We start from the raw sequence: 15,740 nt of genomic DNA on the forward strand, positions 1-15,740 counted from the left end.
CACCCCCCAACCTCCCCGCACATAGGAGGTCTGATTTATCATAGAAAATTATGGCATTCCCACATTCAGAGTATTCCCCAAAAGTTCTTAACTGCATACATTTTGATGACAATTAACGTAGAAGGGCCCAAATGATTATATGGCTTTAAATACAACAATCCAGCTGATAAATCTAGCTATAGTTTTAATTTTTATGTGAACCAATGACTAACAAAGTTCGAAAAAAGGCTTTTCGCACAGGATTCTGGAGAGTCTCACACTTCCACTCACCCAGGAAGGCAATGAAATATAATGGAAAGAACCCTGGACTGGGAGTCTGAAAACTGAAGCGCGGCCTCACTTTTTTAACCTCAGTTTCCTCATCTGTCACAGGCTACTACCTCCAGGCTCCCACCGTGACCTTCCATATTAAAAAAAGAATTTTTTTTTTTTTTTTTTTTAATTTTAGAGAGAGAGTGTGAGTGGGGGAAAAGGACAGAGGGAGAGGGAGAAAATCTTAAGCAGGCTTCATCCTCAGCGTGGAGCCTGGTGCAAGGCTCGATCCCACAACCCTGGGATCATGACCTGAGCTGAAATCAAGAGTCAGATGCTCAACTGAGACACCCAGGCACCTCTCATGCACATTATTTTTTACCTCAGTCCTTTCTATGTGCTTCTGATTTTTGCTTACTCACACACTACCTGAAGTCACAGTTTATACCACGAAGGTGGCTGATGCGTTTCTGAGTCTCCTTGTGGACAGAGGAAGGACAGGAGTGCAGTGATGCAAGGCCGTAAGCCCAGCCCCCTGCACCCTGGCATGGGGATCTATGCAGAGGCGGGGGGCAGGGCTGGTAACCGATCAGAGGAACAAGAGGCTCCTACTAGATCTGAGAGACAGCTGAGCAGCAGATCTACGGAAGTGAGGTTCTCAGCCCCAAAGTCATGGTGTATTGGTGTTCAGTGGTTTGGGCCTTTTCTAATTTTTATATATTTGGTAGACAGTAAGCTCCCACTATGAGCATGAGAGAGGCTCAATAAATGTTAGATGAAAGGGAAATACTTGGAAATTCAGAAGTCACTCCAGCGCTCTAAAAAACACGTGTAAATCTTCATGCAGTCCCCTTCTCCACTCTTGGCCCCGCCCTTGCTCACATCACTGGTCACTAAACGCTCACAAGAACCCGTCTTTAAGCACAGTCTGACATGGTCTGCGCCTCACGCAGATGTCCATCCTGAGACGGTGTCTTTTAAAGCAGGTGCCAGTCTTGAGACCGAAACCGCTTCACTGCGTCTTCAGCTTCATGTGAGGATACGCCACAATGATGATGCCTGCTAGAGACGACACAAGGCCTCCGAGTCCAATGATGCCAGGATTGGACTTATAGATCCCCAACTGGTCCAAGGGGTTCAAGATATCGCAGAAGTTCTTCACCGTGTCCAGGAGCAAGGGAGGATGCTTCCTCAGAGACCGGAACAAGAGAAGGAGAAAGGACTGGAGCCACTCTGTCTCCTCGTCGGCCACGCTGTACCCCGGAGGGTCCTGAGGCAGGGATTTCTCCCTCTCTGCCCCGTCTCGTGTCGCCTGTTCCATCTGCAGGGAGATTTCGTACAGATCCCTGGCCAGGCTCAGCAGGAGAGAACAGCAGTAATGGCGGGCAGCCCACATTCGCCATTTCTCTTTGTTAACGTGAGAGGCGAGCCCTACGCTCCTCACCCAGAGGATGGTATCGCAGATGAAATAAACCACACGGTTCAAGTTGGCTAACGTTAGGCAGAGGCGGGGCACCAGGGCAGTGGCGTGAATGCTCTGCTGAGTCGCCTGTATGGCATGGACCACGTTGCCCAGCCTGAACCCTGCAAGAGGAACCCGCAACGGTTAACAAATATTTAATTGGTATGTACTATGAAGGCAGAATCCCTGCCTCAGGGTGAGGGGCCAGCACTGGTGTCTTGACAGGTGGCTGCCATGTGAGGCTCAGTCTTTGTTCAGGAATAAGGAAGGACTTTACAGTACACGAAGGACACGGAAAATGATGCTGGAAGGCACAGAAGACAGTGACTCTTTAAATTTATCACCTCCATTCCAGTGGATACCTTAACAGTGGCTTACGATATACTTTAGGCAAGGTCAATCATGAGTGTGGATTGTGACGTTTGAATATTACCAGCTATACGTCTTTAGAAGAAAAGTACTACGATCACATGAAGTCTAGATGTACCATTGCTGCTACTATTATTATTATTTTCACATACGAAGCTTTAATTCACTGTGGGCATTTCTCTGACCCAGATGCCAGTATTCGTTTGGAGAGTCTGATGCCTCAGATTTTACTTACTTTCCAGACAAAAGATTTGCTTTTTTATAAAATGCCGTTATCATCCTGCCATCTCTGTGGTTCCAACCCCCTTCAGCTCCCTACTGTCAAGAAGACAAAGTAGGATGGTAGGATGTAGTGGCTAGGGAAACTGTTCCTAGTCGAATTAAATCAACCACTGTGAGGCATATCCTTATCTGAGCATGTAATTCAATTAATCTGGGATGTATCAATCGACAAGTATTTACCGAGCACCTACTCAGAATGAGTTATAATCCTAAACGTTACGGACAATCCAAAAGAAGTACCTGTACCTTCATTAAAGGACTCTATCTTAGACTGAGCAAACGTTCAAAAGTAGCTACCCTCAAGAGAATTACCTCAGAAGAATGCCCGGGATTACTGTGTCAACAATAACACAAAACAGAATATGTAATGAATAATCCTGGGTTCCAGTTCTGGCTCTTGCACTAGCTAGCTGAATGACCTTGGGTAAGTCTTTCCTGCACTTCGGAGACTAGTGAGCTCTGACACACTAAAGAATCTGAGAACTTCTAATCCTACCCTTCAAAGCCATCCAGAAAAGCTCACCCTACCTTCCAACATCCCTCTGCTGGATAACTGAAGTCTTTTCTCTGTCAAACTCGTTTCTCATTGACCTTCCAATACAACAGTTTGCTCATGAACAGTTTTGAGCCTTCACGGAGGAAATCACCCTTCAAGAAGGCTCTCCTTCCCACTCTCTCTAGCCACACCTCAAGTTCCACCTCCTCCCAAACCTTTCTTTTCCTCTATCCTAGCCAATATATTTGGCACTAAATCTTACACCATTATTTATACCGTGTAATCTTAGTTCTTTCAGAAAGCTCAGAACTATACCTAAAGCAGGTGCTCCAAAATAACTGATCAACATCTGATTTCTATATTCCATTCTAACACCTCTGTCTACCTACTGTAGCAATATCTGATTCTCATCAAACCACTAAGATTCAGCCATGCGATTGTTATTAGAAGGATGGGTTTCCCAGTACGCTTTATTATTAAAGCAAATCAGATGAGTACAAAACACGGACTTCACTTTTGCCTTGAACATGAAACCACTCCACAGTCTGAGAACCACCTTAACCGTTTCCTCTAGTAATTCCTCCAGAGAAGAAGGGAAAAGGCAAGGAAAAGGCAAGGTATTCTGTTCTAGAGAATACAAAGGCCTTCCAAGAGCCGGAAGCTCATGTCAGGGATTGCCAAAACATTGTGTAATTCTAAGAACTACAGTTGAGCTAATACACTGCATGTCTGCAGGGTGTCTGTGAATGGTCTGCAGCAAAACTTCAATCTTCTTGGCCTGTCATTTCATGAGGGCAGCCTTACTGGTCAACCTCATCAAAAAACGTGATTGATTAGTAATGAATGATCTACAGAGTACTTTGTAAATGACAAGGTCTGACGATTCGAAACCAGGAGCCACTGTCCCTCAAGAGACAGGGTACTTACATTTACGGCCAGTGCTCACACTGGACTCCAGTTTCTTGAGCTTCATTACCACGTTCTCTTTGCCAGCTTTAGGCTCTAACAAATATCTAAGCAACATGCATGTGTACTGAGTGGCTCTGAAATGGAAAACAAAAAATGAGAATGATTTATAAACCAAATAAAATTTGATTCATGAAGCAAAGAAAGGAGAAATGTGTGTTGCTAAAAGCAAAGTTTCCAAGACAATTTCTCACGTAAGCAGTTCTTACAAGAGCATAATTCTGCAACAGTGACCCCACAGGGCCAAAGGGTAGAGCATGTGATGCAAATGTGACACAAAGGTGATGAAAGGGAACTCTGCAGTTACGGTGATCAGCCCCCCAAAACGCCTTTTGCTGGCACAGAGAAATGGATAGAGCCAAAGTGGTGAACTGCCCAAAAATCTCCCCTAGGTGAAGTCTGCAAAGATTCATATTCTTGATTTTCTCCTGTATAGTGACTTTTCAGATTCCTAAAATGAACTTTTTATCATGTAGTTAACCAAATACTTATCTAATAGGACACACACTCAAACCAGAACCAAATGAAAAGTTGTTTGCACACTGCTTAATTAAAAAAAAAATTTTCTTTTAATGTTCACTTATTTTTGAGAGAGAGACAGAGACAGAGTGCAACTGGGGAGGGACAGAGAGAGAGGTAGATACAGAATCAGAAGCAGGCTCCAGGCTCTGAGCTGTCAGCACAGAGCCCGACACGGGGTTCAAACTCACCAACCATGAGATCAGTACCTGTGCTGAAGTCAGACACTCAACAGCGTGAGCCACCCAGATGCCCCACATTGCTTAATTTTTTAGAAAAGGATCAAATACACACCAATACGTGAATAAGCCTAGATATATTTTTATGTTTGTCTTTCAAAACTAGTGTTTTATATATAGACTATTTAATACTAAATATTCAATAAAGTGATTATTGTTATGACTACAAATAATAATGCCTTCTAACACACGAGAAATTTTATATCACATAATCAAACATCTAAATGCATTTGGCAGCCTATTAACAAAGTAGGTGCCTGTTTCCTACAGTTCTGTAACTGCATTTGAATCCCTTTAGGCTACAAATATTATTTTCAATAAAAATGTGGCACATTTTCCAAAACGGTAAACTTGTTATTGAGGATGAAGTAAAAAGAATATCTTTCCCTCTCTCCTTTTTAAAGCAGCTTCCAGGGTGCCTGGGTGGCTCAGTCAGTTAAGTGTCTGACTTCAGCTCAGGTCATGACCTCACAGGTCATGGATTCGAGCCCCTGCATCGGGCTCTGTGCTGACAGCTCAGAGCCTGGAGCCTGCTTCAGACTCTGTGTCTCCCTCTCCCTCTGCCCCTTCCCCACTCGTGCTCTGTCTCAAAAATAAATAGACATTAAAAAAATTTTTTTTAAGTAGCTTCCTGGCTAGAGGGCTCAAGCCAGTCACGTCAATGGGTCCCCCTTTCTCAGACCTGGTCGAAAAACAGGAATGCATCCAAAACCAAGGTAGTATTTTGTGAATGCCAGTTTGTTTACAGGAGCCATGGATCACCAAGGGCATTGGGAAATGAATACTAGAGATCTCAGATCTTACGGAAAAGTACATCCGAACAATTATTTTATTAACCAACCTCACTGATAAACCTTGCAGGGCACATTCCAAGTGCACTGAAATTGAAGGCTTCTATTTTAATGAAGCTCGCATACAATGCGATCATTAAAAAAGCCTATCAAATTAATCACAACAGTAGTATGGGCTGGCCGTTAAAATGGTGGGCATTGGAATCAACTGTGTGGATTTAAATCTCAGCTCTGCCACTTAGGACCTATTAACCTTCTGCTTCGGTCTCCCTGTCTGTGAAAGGGGAATAATTCAGAGTATCTACCTCTCAGAGTAGTAATGAGGGTTAAATGAATGTACAGCTGTGACGCACTGAGAACAGTACCTGGCATAAAGTCAGCTTCCGAAAGTCCCAGTATTGGGGCTAGTCTTATTGGACTGTCTGTATTAGTACCTGTACACCCAGAAGAGAAGGGAATGCTGTCGAAACCTCAACCGTAACTATTCTTTTTTTTTTTTTTTTTTTTTTTATTGAGTAAGAATCAACCAAATTTCTAAAAGAAACAACATGACCTAATTAGGATTAAAGCACTATCTCTGCTTAGGATTTTCAGTAGCATGGCATGTACCTTAGAGGTGCTCTCCAGACTGTGCTCTCTTCCACAGTTCACAAAACTATTTCACACTCAGTGTCTTGCAGGGGCCAAGGGCAGGCTGCCCCAAAATGTGCCACTTTGCTATAATGATTATTTTAAACAATTCACTTAAGAAACAATGGTACAAGGACACTCAGCCCCTCCTTTGTCCCCCAGAAAGTAGGAAACACATCTCCCATGTGAAAAATACCCTCCCTCTCTGTACTAAGAAGTAAAAGACCTCCTCACTCAAAAAGAAGGCTTTTATATAAATGCTTTACATAGACTTTACAAAGGCATGAATTATGTCCTATTTTAGCTAAAAATCTCTTAAGGAAAAAAAAAATCAACCTGTATTCCTTCTCTGTCCCTCAGAGTTAAGACTCTTATCATGTCTTCAAAATGTAAACATGGCCTAAGATAGCCTGAGACCGAAGAAAAAAGCAGGGGCAACTTTTTAAAATATAAGCTGCTTTGGGGGCACCTGGGTGGTTCATAGGTTGAGTGTCTGACTTCGGCTCAGGTCATGAACTCATGGTTCATGAGTTCGAGCCCCGCATCTGGTGAGTTCGAACCTCACATCTGGCTCTCCACTGACAGCTCAGAACCTGGAGCCTACTTCAGATTCTGTGTCTTCCTCTCTCTGTCTGTCCCTCCCCTTCTTGTGTGCTCTCTCTCTCAAAAATAAACATTAATAAAATAATAATAAATAAAATATAAACTGCTTCCATAAAAAATAAAAATAAAATAAATTCTAAACAAAATTAAATTTAACTAAAAATTTAAATTTAAAAGCTTAAATAAAATAAAACTTAAACATTTAAATAAAATAAAATCTGCTAAAAAGAATATTATGCCCAGGCCTAGCAACTCTAGTAAGAGACCAGTATGTCCCAAAGAGCCCACCATAGGAGGGGCACCTGGGTGGCTCAGTTGGTTAAGCATCCGAGTCTTGATTTCGGCCCATGACCAGCCATGATCTCGTGGTACATAAGTTCGAGCCCCACGTCAGGGTCCGTGCTGACAGTGCAGAGCCTGGTTGGGATTCTGTCTCCCTCTCTCTCTACCCCTCCCCTGCTTGCTCACTCTCTAAGATAAACTTAAATTTTAAAAAAATCTTTAAAAAAGCCCACTTTAGAAAAAACTTGGATACCTTCTCTATGCCTCTATGATACAAATTTTCTATCCCCATCTGCTTTAGGACCTAAGACCCATTCTTTAACATACAAACTTTAGGGGTGCTGGGTAGCTCAGTCAAACATCTTAACTCTTGATTTCAGCTTAGGTCATGATCTCACAGCTCATGAGATCTCACAATCAAGCGCTGGTCAAGTGCTGTGTCAGCTACTGCACTGTCAACGCAGAGCCTGCCTGGGATTCTCTCTCTTCTACCCCTCCCCCCTTAGCACGCGCTCTCTCTCAAAATAAATAAACTTTAAAAAATAAAATACAGGGGCGCCTGGGTGGCTCAGTTGGTTAATCGCCCGACTTTGGCTCTGGTCATGATCTCACAGTTTGCGAGTTTGAGCCCCGTGTCGGGCTCTGTCCTGGCACCTCGGAGCCTGGAGCCTGCTTCAGATTCTGTGTCTCCCTCTTTCTCTGCCCCTCCCCTGCCTGCACTCTCTCTCTCTCTCTTTCTCAAAAATAAATAAACATTAAAAAAATGTGTTAGGGGCACCTGGGTGGCTCAGTCAGTTAAGCGTCCAACTTCGGTTCAGGTCACGATCTCACAGTCCGTGAGTTCGAGCCCTGCGTCGAGCCCCGCGTCGGGCTCTGTGCTGACAGTTCAGAGCCTGGAGCCTGCTTCGGATTCTGTGTCTCCCTCTCTCTCTGCTCCTCCCCTGCTCATGCTCTGTCTCTGTCTCAAAAATAAATAAAAACATTAAAAAAATTAAAAATAAATAAAAATTTTAAAAAATGTTTTAAATAATAAAAGAAACAACTTTCAAGGAAAGTAAAATGTATGTTTTTGGTAAGAAAAAGTATGAAGAACGGAAATACATTTTTGGGGGGCAAAAAAATTTTTTATCCTAAAGTGAGGCTAATCATTTAAAGAGGGAAAACTTACGACAAAAATCTGAATATTAAAAAAAAAAAAAAAAAAAAAGGTTGTAGAAAGTTTAGGGAAAAGGAACCTTTGAAAACGAATTTTATATGTGGTCAGTACTGGCTAAGATTAAAATAAACTTATCTAACAATGAGTTTTAAGGGGCACCTGGTGGTTCAGTTGGTTGAGCGTCCTCTGATCAGGTCATGATCTCGTTGTTTGTGAGTTCGAGCCCCAAATCGGGTTCACTGCTGTCAGTCTGTCAGCCCAGAGCCTGCTTCAGATCCTCTGTCCCCAGTCTCTCTACCCCTCTCCCACTTGCGCTCTCCCTCCAAATAAATACATATTTAAAAAAAATGAGTTTTAATATCAAAAGTATACTGGTGCAAAATTAGAATTTTTCTCTTTCAAAAGGTAGAAGTTTTCAGAAACAAGTGTTGAGGATGTGGAGAAAAAGGAACTCTTCTGCACTGTTGGTGGGAATGCAATGCAAAGTGGTACAGGCACGCACTGTGGAAAATAGTATGGAGGTTCCTCAAAAAATTAAAAATAGAATTACTATATGATGCAGTAATTCCACTACTGAGTATTTACCTGAAGAACACAAACACACTAATTTGAAAAGATATATGTACTTTTATGTTTACTGCATTATTTACAATAGCTAAATTATGGAAGCAACCCAGTGCCCATCAATAGGTTAAAGGACACACACACACACACACACACACACACACAATGGAATATCACTCAGCCATAAAAAAAAAAAAATGAAATCTTGCCATTTGCAACAACCTGGGGGGAATCTAGACAGTATGATGTTAAGTGAAATAAGCCAGAGCCAGATACCATACGATTTCACTCATATGTGGGATTTAAGAAACAAAAGAGAGAGAGAGAGAGAGAGAGAGAGAGACAGAAAAGACAAACCAAAACACAGACTCTTAACTACGGAAAACAAACAGATGGTAACCAGAGGGGAGGTGGGTGGAGGGATGGGTAAAATAGATGAAGGGGATTAAGTGCACACTTATCTTGATGAGCACTCAGTAATATATGGAACCATTGAATCACTATATTGTACACCTGAAACTAACATAACACTATATTAATTATACTGGAATTGACATGAAATGAAATAAAATGAAAGGAAGAAGTTTTCTTAGGTTATTGGTTTGCTTTTTATAAGAAACTGTAAAGAGTTTTTTACCTTTAATGTAATCTGCCTAGAAAAACGAAGATTCAATGCTTTGTCTTTATCAGATCTTTGACTATTCAAAAAAACTGAGTCTTCTTAATACTAAAAAAGCTAAGTTTTGCTTACAACTATGTAACCTTTTGTATTTGTCTTTAAAATTTTTTATTGCCTGGGTGGCTCAGTCAGTTAAGCGTCTGACTCTTGATTTCGGCTCAGGCCATGATCTCATGGTTCGTGCGATCGAGCCCCGTGTCGGGCACTTCGAGGACAGTGAGGCCTGTGTGGACTGCAGGGAGCCTGCTTGGGATTCTCTCTCTCCCTGTCTCTCTGCCCTTCCCCTGCTTGTGCACTCTCTCTCTCAAAAATAAATAAATAAACATTAAAAAAATTTTTATTGTCACTTTAGCTAAATTGATTTTGTTTCATCATGATCTGTGATCTTATTTAATCAAATGTTTTGATATTTTTTGACAAACTTCCCAACATCAAATTCTAAAATCAAGTCTACAACTTAACTGGAATGTTCCAGAGGGTCCATGGAACATTTCAAAATATTTGGTCTTCTTTTATGAAAAAGGAGCTATTACATTAATTAGGTTTGTTGTGTTAAATTACATGAGAAGCATTGTCAAGTGACACTAAATCCTCTTAAATTACATTTGTATAGATATGTTATTAAGATATGTCAGGGGCGCCTGGGTGGCGCAGTCGGTTAAGCGTCCGACTTCAGCCAGGTCACGATCTCGCGGTCCGGGAGTTCGAGCCCCGCGTCGGGCTCTGGGCTGATGGCTCGGAGCCTGGAGCCTGTTTCCGGTTCTGTGTCTCCCTCTCTCTCTGCCCCTCCCCCGTTCATGCTCTGTCTCTCTCTGTCCCAAAAATAAATAAACGTTGAAAAAAAAAAAATTTAAAAAAAAAAAAAAAAAAAAAAAAAAAAAAAAAGATATGTCTTCTAGGGGCGCCTGGGTGGCGCAGTCAGTTAAGCGTCCGACTTCAGCCAGGTCACGATCTCGCGGTCCGTGAGTTCGAGCCCCGCGTCGGGCTCTGGGCTGATGGCTCAGAGCCTGGAGCCTGTTTCCGATTCTGTATCTCCCTCTCTCTCTGCCCCTACCCTGTTCATGCTCTGTCTCTCTCTGTCCCAAAAATAAATAAACATTGAAAAAAAAAATTTTAAAGATATGTGTTCTAGAAATTATATGAAACTCCTAGAAATCTGGTATGTACTGGTATAGAACTATCTTGAAGTGTTAGATGTCACAGAAATAAATTTCCTTGTCAGTTGCACTGTAATGAACTTAAAGGGGTTCATGACAGGTCCCCCCAAAATGTACCCCTTTGGCATGTGGATTATTTTGAGCTGAAGGCACTTGAGACCCTGTGGGCTCAAGGGAAACTTCTGCCCCTTCCTTAACTACGTAGAATCTAAATTGAGGTTCTTTCCCAGAATAAGGGTGATTAGCAAAGATAAATTTTATCTGAATGACCCATCTGTACCGTAGGGCAAACGTCAAATTACCAAACATCTGTTCTTACCACACTGTAAAAGTACATTCCTTTCCTCTGAAGCCCCAGACCCCTATCCCTTCTCCTGAGTTCAGAATGACATATATACCTCATCTTGCCTGCCTTTGGAATTTCCATGTCTACGTGGATCCCCCATTATCAAATTTGATTTTTTTCCTGTTAATCTGCCTCATGTCAATTTGAGGGACAGGACCTTTGAGTGGACAGGAATTCTTGCTCCCTGACAAACTCTAAGCAGATCTGTAACCATGGCCATTTTTAATTTTTATCATTTACAGACAGTTAATACTTTACTTGGATGCTTCTCCAAAAGCTTCCTGTAAATGCGTTTCATCTTGAGAGATTCATAAAAAGGAATTTTGACAAATGCAGGATTCTGATAATTTTAAGATCATAAAACTGAACTGGGTAAGAATGTCTGGAACGAAAGGAAAAACTGAATTTGAGCAGATCAAGAATAACATAAACAGAGGAGGATAATTATAAGTTTAATGACATTTTTGTTTGAAATACTGACTTTTAATGTTTCATTTTTCCAGATTTAAGAAAAGTTTTTCTCTTAAGCTATGATTCACAACAATTTATCTTTTTCTCCCTGTCTGATCCCTCTAGAATTCAAAAACTCTCATTGAATTCTTATGTTTTTTTGACAACACACTTATTTGGGTGAGTTCAATGAGAGTTTGTTCTCCTTGCGCAGGACATGGTTAGAAACACGGGTTATATTACCAAGGCTTTGACTGGAATGTCACATTTGGGAGACGGGCATAAATTCAGATATGGCTAGAGAGTTTTAAGGCACTAATGGTGATCATATGGAGCCAGTAAAGCCTTTTGGAAGAAGAGCCTAATACCTTGCTTGCAGGGCTCCCAGCAGGAGCCTCTCACCAGGTGAGTAAAGGAGGTCACTTCCTGGCGGGTACAAGAACCTCAGGGTATTTGGGGGACCTCAAGAAGAGAGCAATGAACTTTAACTTATACGTATTACAGGTGAAGTCTGATGGCAAGTATTTGGCTTGGCTTCTGGACTCAAGAGGCTGTTTAAAGTTCAACAGCAGATTTAAGTGTTTTTCTTCTTAATATTTATTTTTAAGAGGGGGCGGGGGGGGGTGGAGAGGGAGACACAGAATCTGAAGCAGGCACCAGGCTCCAAGCTGTCAGAACACAGCCCAGGGTATGGCTCAAACTCATGAACCGTGGGATCATGACCTGAGCCCAAGTTGGATGCTCGACTGACTGAGCCACCCAGCTGGCCCTGGATTTAAAAGAGCCTGTATGATTAATCACTATTTTTGCTGTACTTATGTAAATCATCAGGCCAAGTTTATCCAAACTAGATTCATTTGGCAAAGAAATTAGTCTTAATTTGGCTATCTCTAGTAAAATGAAGGTGATTATGGGAAAAAAAAACGTTTCAGTAACACACCTCTGTGGATATTAGATTCAAATACAATTCATTATAAACGGGACTAGATCCTGATTTCCTTTTAGTTTCTTCCAATGCCTGGCTACAATTCTTCAAACTAGTATTTTTGATATTTTCTATCTGTTTGACTTGAAATCATTTGATAACTAAGACCACCCTTTTCCCCGAAGCCCTGCAAACTGAGTATGAACAACTTGATGAGCCCTTCAGAAAAAGCACAACAGCTCATACGTAAACGATCTTCGTGCCTGGTGCTCTATGGGCCACTCGAAATGATCACCAGAGACACTCAAGTTACAAACCAAGAAACTCCACCAGATTGCCACTGCCTGCCCTCACTTTATGTAAAGATGCTTTCAGCGTGACAACTAGAAACCCTCTGGGCTGGCTATATTCAGGACTCAGGAACTGGCTTTACAACTTGATCCAATCACTGGTCATTATTTTTCTTTTAATTTCCAGAGAAAGGCCTTATTTATTACCTGGATAATTGAACCACAGGCCTAACTGCGAGAACACACTTGTATCACCGCCTCCCGAAGTGAGTTTAACTAAAACGACCTATCCTCAGAACTAAGACACTGGTTCAAGCAGACGGGACAATTTATCAGCTCAACTTTTAAAGCAAGAAAACTTCCAGGGAAGTTTCAGAAAAGGGAACCGTAGAGGCCAAGGGTAGGCACCCCAAAATGTGCCACTTTGGCATACAAATTAAATAAAAATTACTTAAGAAACAGCGGTTCAGAGACTCCTCTGTCACCCAGAAAGCCGGAAACACATCTTCCATGTGCGAAATACCCTCCCTGTACTAAGGAAGTAAAAGGACATCCTTGTCGCCGGAGATAGGGACTTCAAAACAGAGAAAGCTTCAGAAACGAACCTGGTTACTTTTTTTCCTAACCCTACCAACTCAGCCTAAATTCTGTTTAGGATTCCCTCCTAACTCAAGTTTCCAAACACCTGCTTTCTTTATCCTGCCGATTCCTCATAAATGTATTGTCTCTGTGTCTCAAAAGAAGAAAAAAATCCCTGCCTTGGTCATTTCTTCAGGTCTCAATACCAGCCACTGTGCACACATCCTTGATTTTTTTGTTTTTTGATTTTTCCTCCTGTGAACCTGTTTTGTGTAAATTTAATTCTTTGGCTGGCTGAAAGACCTTGAAGGTAGAGGAAGAATTGTTCCTTCCCTACAATCTCAATGAGGTAGGCAGGACGATGAAAAAAGATAAATACAATTTCTGTGTCTCCATAAGCGTTTCATGGGGTATTTGAAACCACGGCCAAGGGGTTGGCTTCCCTGGCCACAAATGCCAACCCAAAGTTCATCTTATAAAATTCCTGGTGGGGGGTGGCGGTGGGGGATGGGGAGATGGGGGAGTGCTGAGTGGCTCAGTCGGTTAACCTCCAACTTGGGACTTGAGCTCAGGTCATGATCTCAGTTTGTGGGTTCGAGCCCTGAGTTGGGGCTTTGCGCTGGCAGCCTAGAGCCTTGCAGCCTGCTTCAGATTCTGTGTTTCTCTCTCTCTGCCCCTCCTCTGCTTGTGCTCTCTTTATCTCAAAAATAAACATTAAAAAAAAAATCCTGGCGGGGACACCTGGCTGGCTCAGGTGTAGCGGTGGAGCGTGGGGCTCTTGATCCTGGGAGGTGTGAGTTCGAACCCCATGGTGGGTGTAGGGATTACTTGAAAAAAAAAGAGGGCTGGGGGACTGGTCCACCACGGTGAGGGCCTCGGAGGCTGCCGGGAGGAGGCTCCGCCGGAGTCCCGCAGAGTGCCAGAGAGGGGCCGGAGAGCGGCTCCAGAAACGAACTCGGTCCCTCCTCCGGGGCCGAACCACACGGGACCAGCTCGGGTTGCGGCACCGGGAAGGAGTGAAGGCCGCGGGCTCCTGACTCACCTGAAGAGTCGGTCCCGGCCCTGGGTCTGGTTGGTGAAGCGGATGAAGGCATCCATGACGCCCAGCCGAGGCCACGTGCCACCCGCGGCGCAGTCTCGAGTCCTCCAGGGTGTCGCTGGGTCCCCCGCGGGACAGAGTGAGTCTCCCCGCCCCCGTGGGGGCGGACGCGCCTTCCGACCGGGGACTTCGCGGACTTCCGGTGGCGGCCGGAAGTGGCGGTTACTAAGGCGACGCCAAGCTGCCGGCGCAGGTGAGCGGAAGCTCGGCCTTTGGTCTGGGGTTCAGCGGTTCCCCGCGTGTCCCCAAACGCCCTTTGATATCTAGGGTCTCCTAGAGGGGGGCTTTGCGGGACGGGGGGCCGTCTCCCCAGCCACCGGCATTCCCGGAGACCCTGGGAACTCAGGAAAAACCCATGTGGCATCCTGAATGCAGATTCCCTTCAGGTTTTGCTTGGGGTCTTTGCGGCCGCATCATTTCCCACCTCTGTGCCTCGGTTTCCCTTGAGGAACAGCAGCTCCAGGTCTGGGGAAGGAAATGGTTAGAGCAGAGATAAGCCAGTTTGTGGCATGTGTTGCTAGCACGGAGAGCTGGGTAAAGTGAGAGAATTCTCTGCTAGGTTTATTGAGTACTGTAAGAAGATTGCTACTTAAGGAAGTCCTAGAAGGGCTAACATGAACACAGTGGAGGCAGAAGTTAATTATGATGAAACTGCACCACTGAATGGCAGTTTTCTGGGGCCTGAAGATGTGAAATCCCACCCCTTCCATAGCAGTAATTTTATAATGTACCCCCTGTAATCAAAAAGTAAGGTGAGCTATTTTCGTAATCTTTATTCCCTTTGTCAGGCCTGCCCTTAACATTTGCAGGCCCCGGGGTAGGACTACAAATAGAGACCCACATACCATATGTTAATTAATTAATTAATTAATTAATTTTAAAGATTTTATTTTTTTAATTTATTTATTTAGAGAGTGGGGGAGGGGCAGAGAGAGAGAATCCCAAGTGGACTCTGTGCTGTCAGTGCAGAGCCTGATATGGGGTTGGATTTCACAAACAGTGAGATCATGGCCTGAGCTGAAATCAGGAACCTAATGCTCAACCAACTGGGCCACCCAGGTGCCCCAAAGATTTTTTTTTTTAACTAATCTCTACGCCCAAAGTGGGGCTCAGACCCATGACCCCAAGATCAAGCCTCCTGTGCTCCACTGACTGAGCCAGCCAGGTGCCCCACACATTCCATACGTTTAAATATTTAGAAGTTTTAAGTCAAGGTAACCCAATTGTCACATTAGATATGTTCTTCTACCTTGTCTTCTACCTTCTACCAGTTTCACATTCAGAAGTCTTGGGCTCCAGCAATAGCACTATTAGGAATTTATCCAAAGGATACAGGAGTACTGATTCATAGGAGCACAGGTACCCCAATGTTTATAGCAGCACTCTCAACAATAGCCAAATTATGGAAAGAGCCCAAGTGTCCCTCAACTGATGAATGGATAAAGAAGATGTGGTGTGTATATATACACAATGGGATACTACTTGGCAATGAGAAAGGATGAAATCTTGCCATTTGCAACAACGTGGATGGAACTGGAGGGTAATTCTGCTAAGTGAAATAAGTCAGAGAAAGACAGATATCATATGTTTTCACTCATATGGAA

At 43.2% G+C, this 15,740-nt stretch overlaps 1 protein-coding gene across 1 annotated transcript; it reads right to left on the reverse strand.

Moving 5' to 3' along the window:
• Nucleotides 1-569: 569 nt before the first annotated feature.
• Nucleotides 570-14,187, reverse strand: PEX11A (peroxisomal biogenesis factor 11 alpha). Its single transcript, XM_047086838.1, has 3 exons — nt 14,080-14,187; nt 3,789-3,904; nt 570-1,836 (listed from the first exon to the last, which is right to left on the reverse strand). The coding sequence occupies exons 1-3, from the start codon at nt 14,133-14,135 to the stop codon at nt 1,265-1,267; spliced, it is 744 nt and encodes a 247-aa protein (XP_046942794.1). The 5' UTR covers nt 14,136-14,187; the 3' UTR covers nt 570-1,264.
• Between the last annotated feature and the right edge of the window lie 1,553 nt (nt 14,188-15,740).

This window comes from Lynx rufus, unplaced genomic scaffold (assembly GCF_022079265.1).
Source record: "Lynx rufus isolate CCGP_SWC_20201006 ecotype Redwood Valley unplaced genomic scaffold, mLynRuf1.p SCAF_21, whole genome shotgun sequence".
In the NCBI taxonomy this organism is placed as follows: domain Eukaryota; kingdom Metazoa; phylum Chordata; class Mammalia; order Carnivora; family Felidae; genus Lynx; species Lynx rufus.

Bases quoted from the DNA above. Each gene is read 5' to 3' on its own strand.
- PEX11A (XM_047086838.1), bottom strand. From the start codon at position 14,135: ATGGATGCCTTCATCCGCTTCACCAACCAGACCCAGGGCCGGGACCGA. The intron at 3,905-14,079 runs GTGAGTCAGGAG...TTTCCATTTCAG, and splicing joins GGCCGGGACCGACTCTTCAG to AGCCACTCAGTACACATGCA. The intron at 1,837-3,788 runs GTAAGTACCCTG...TTCCTCTTGCAG, and splicing joins TGTGAGCACTGGCCGTAAAT to GGTTCAGGCTGGGCAACGTG.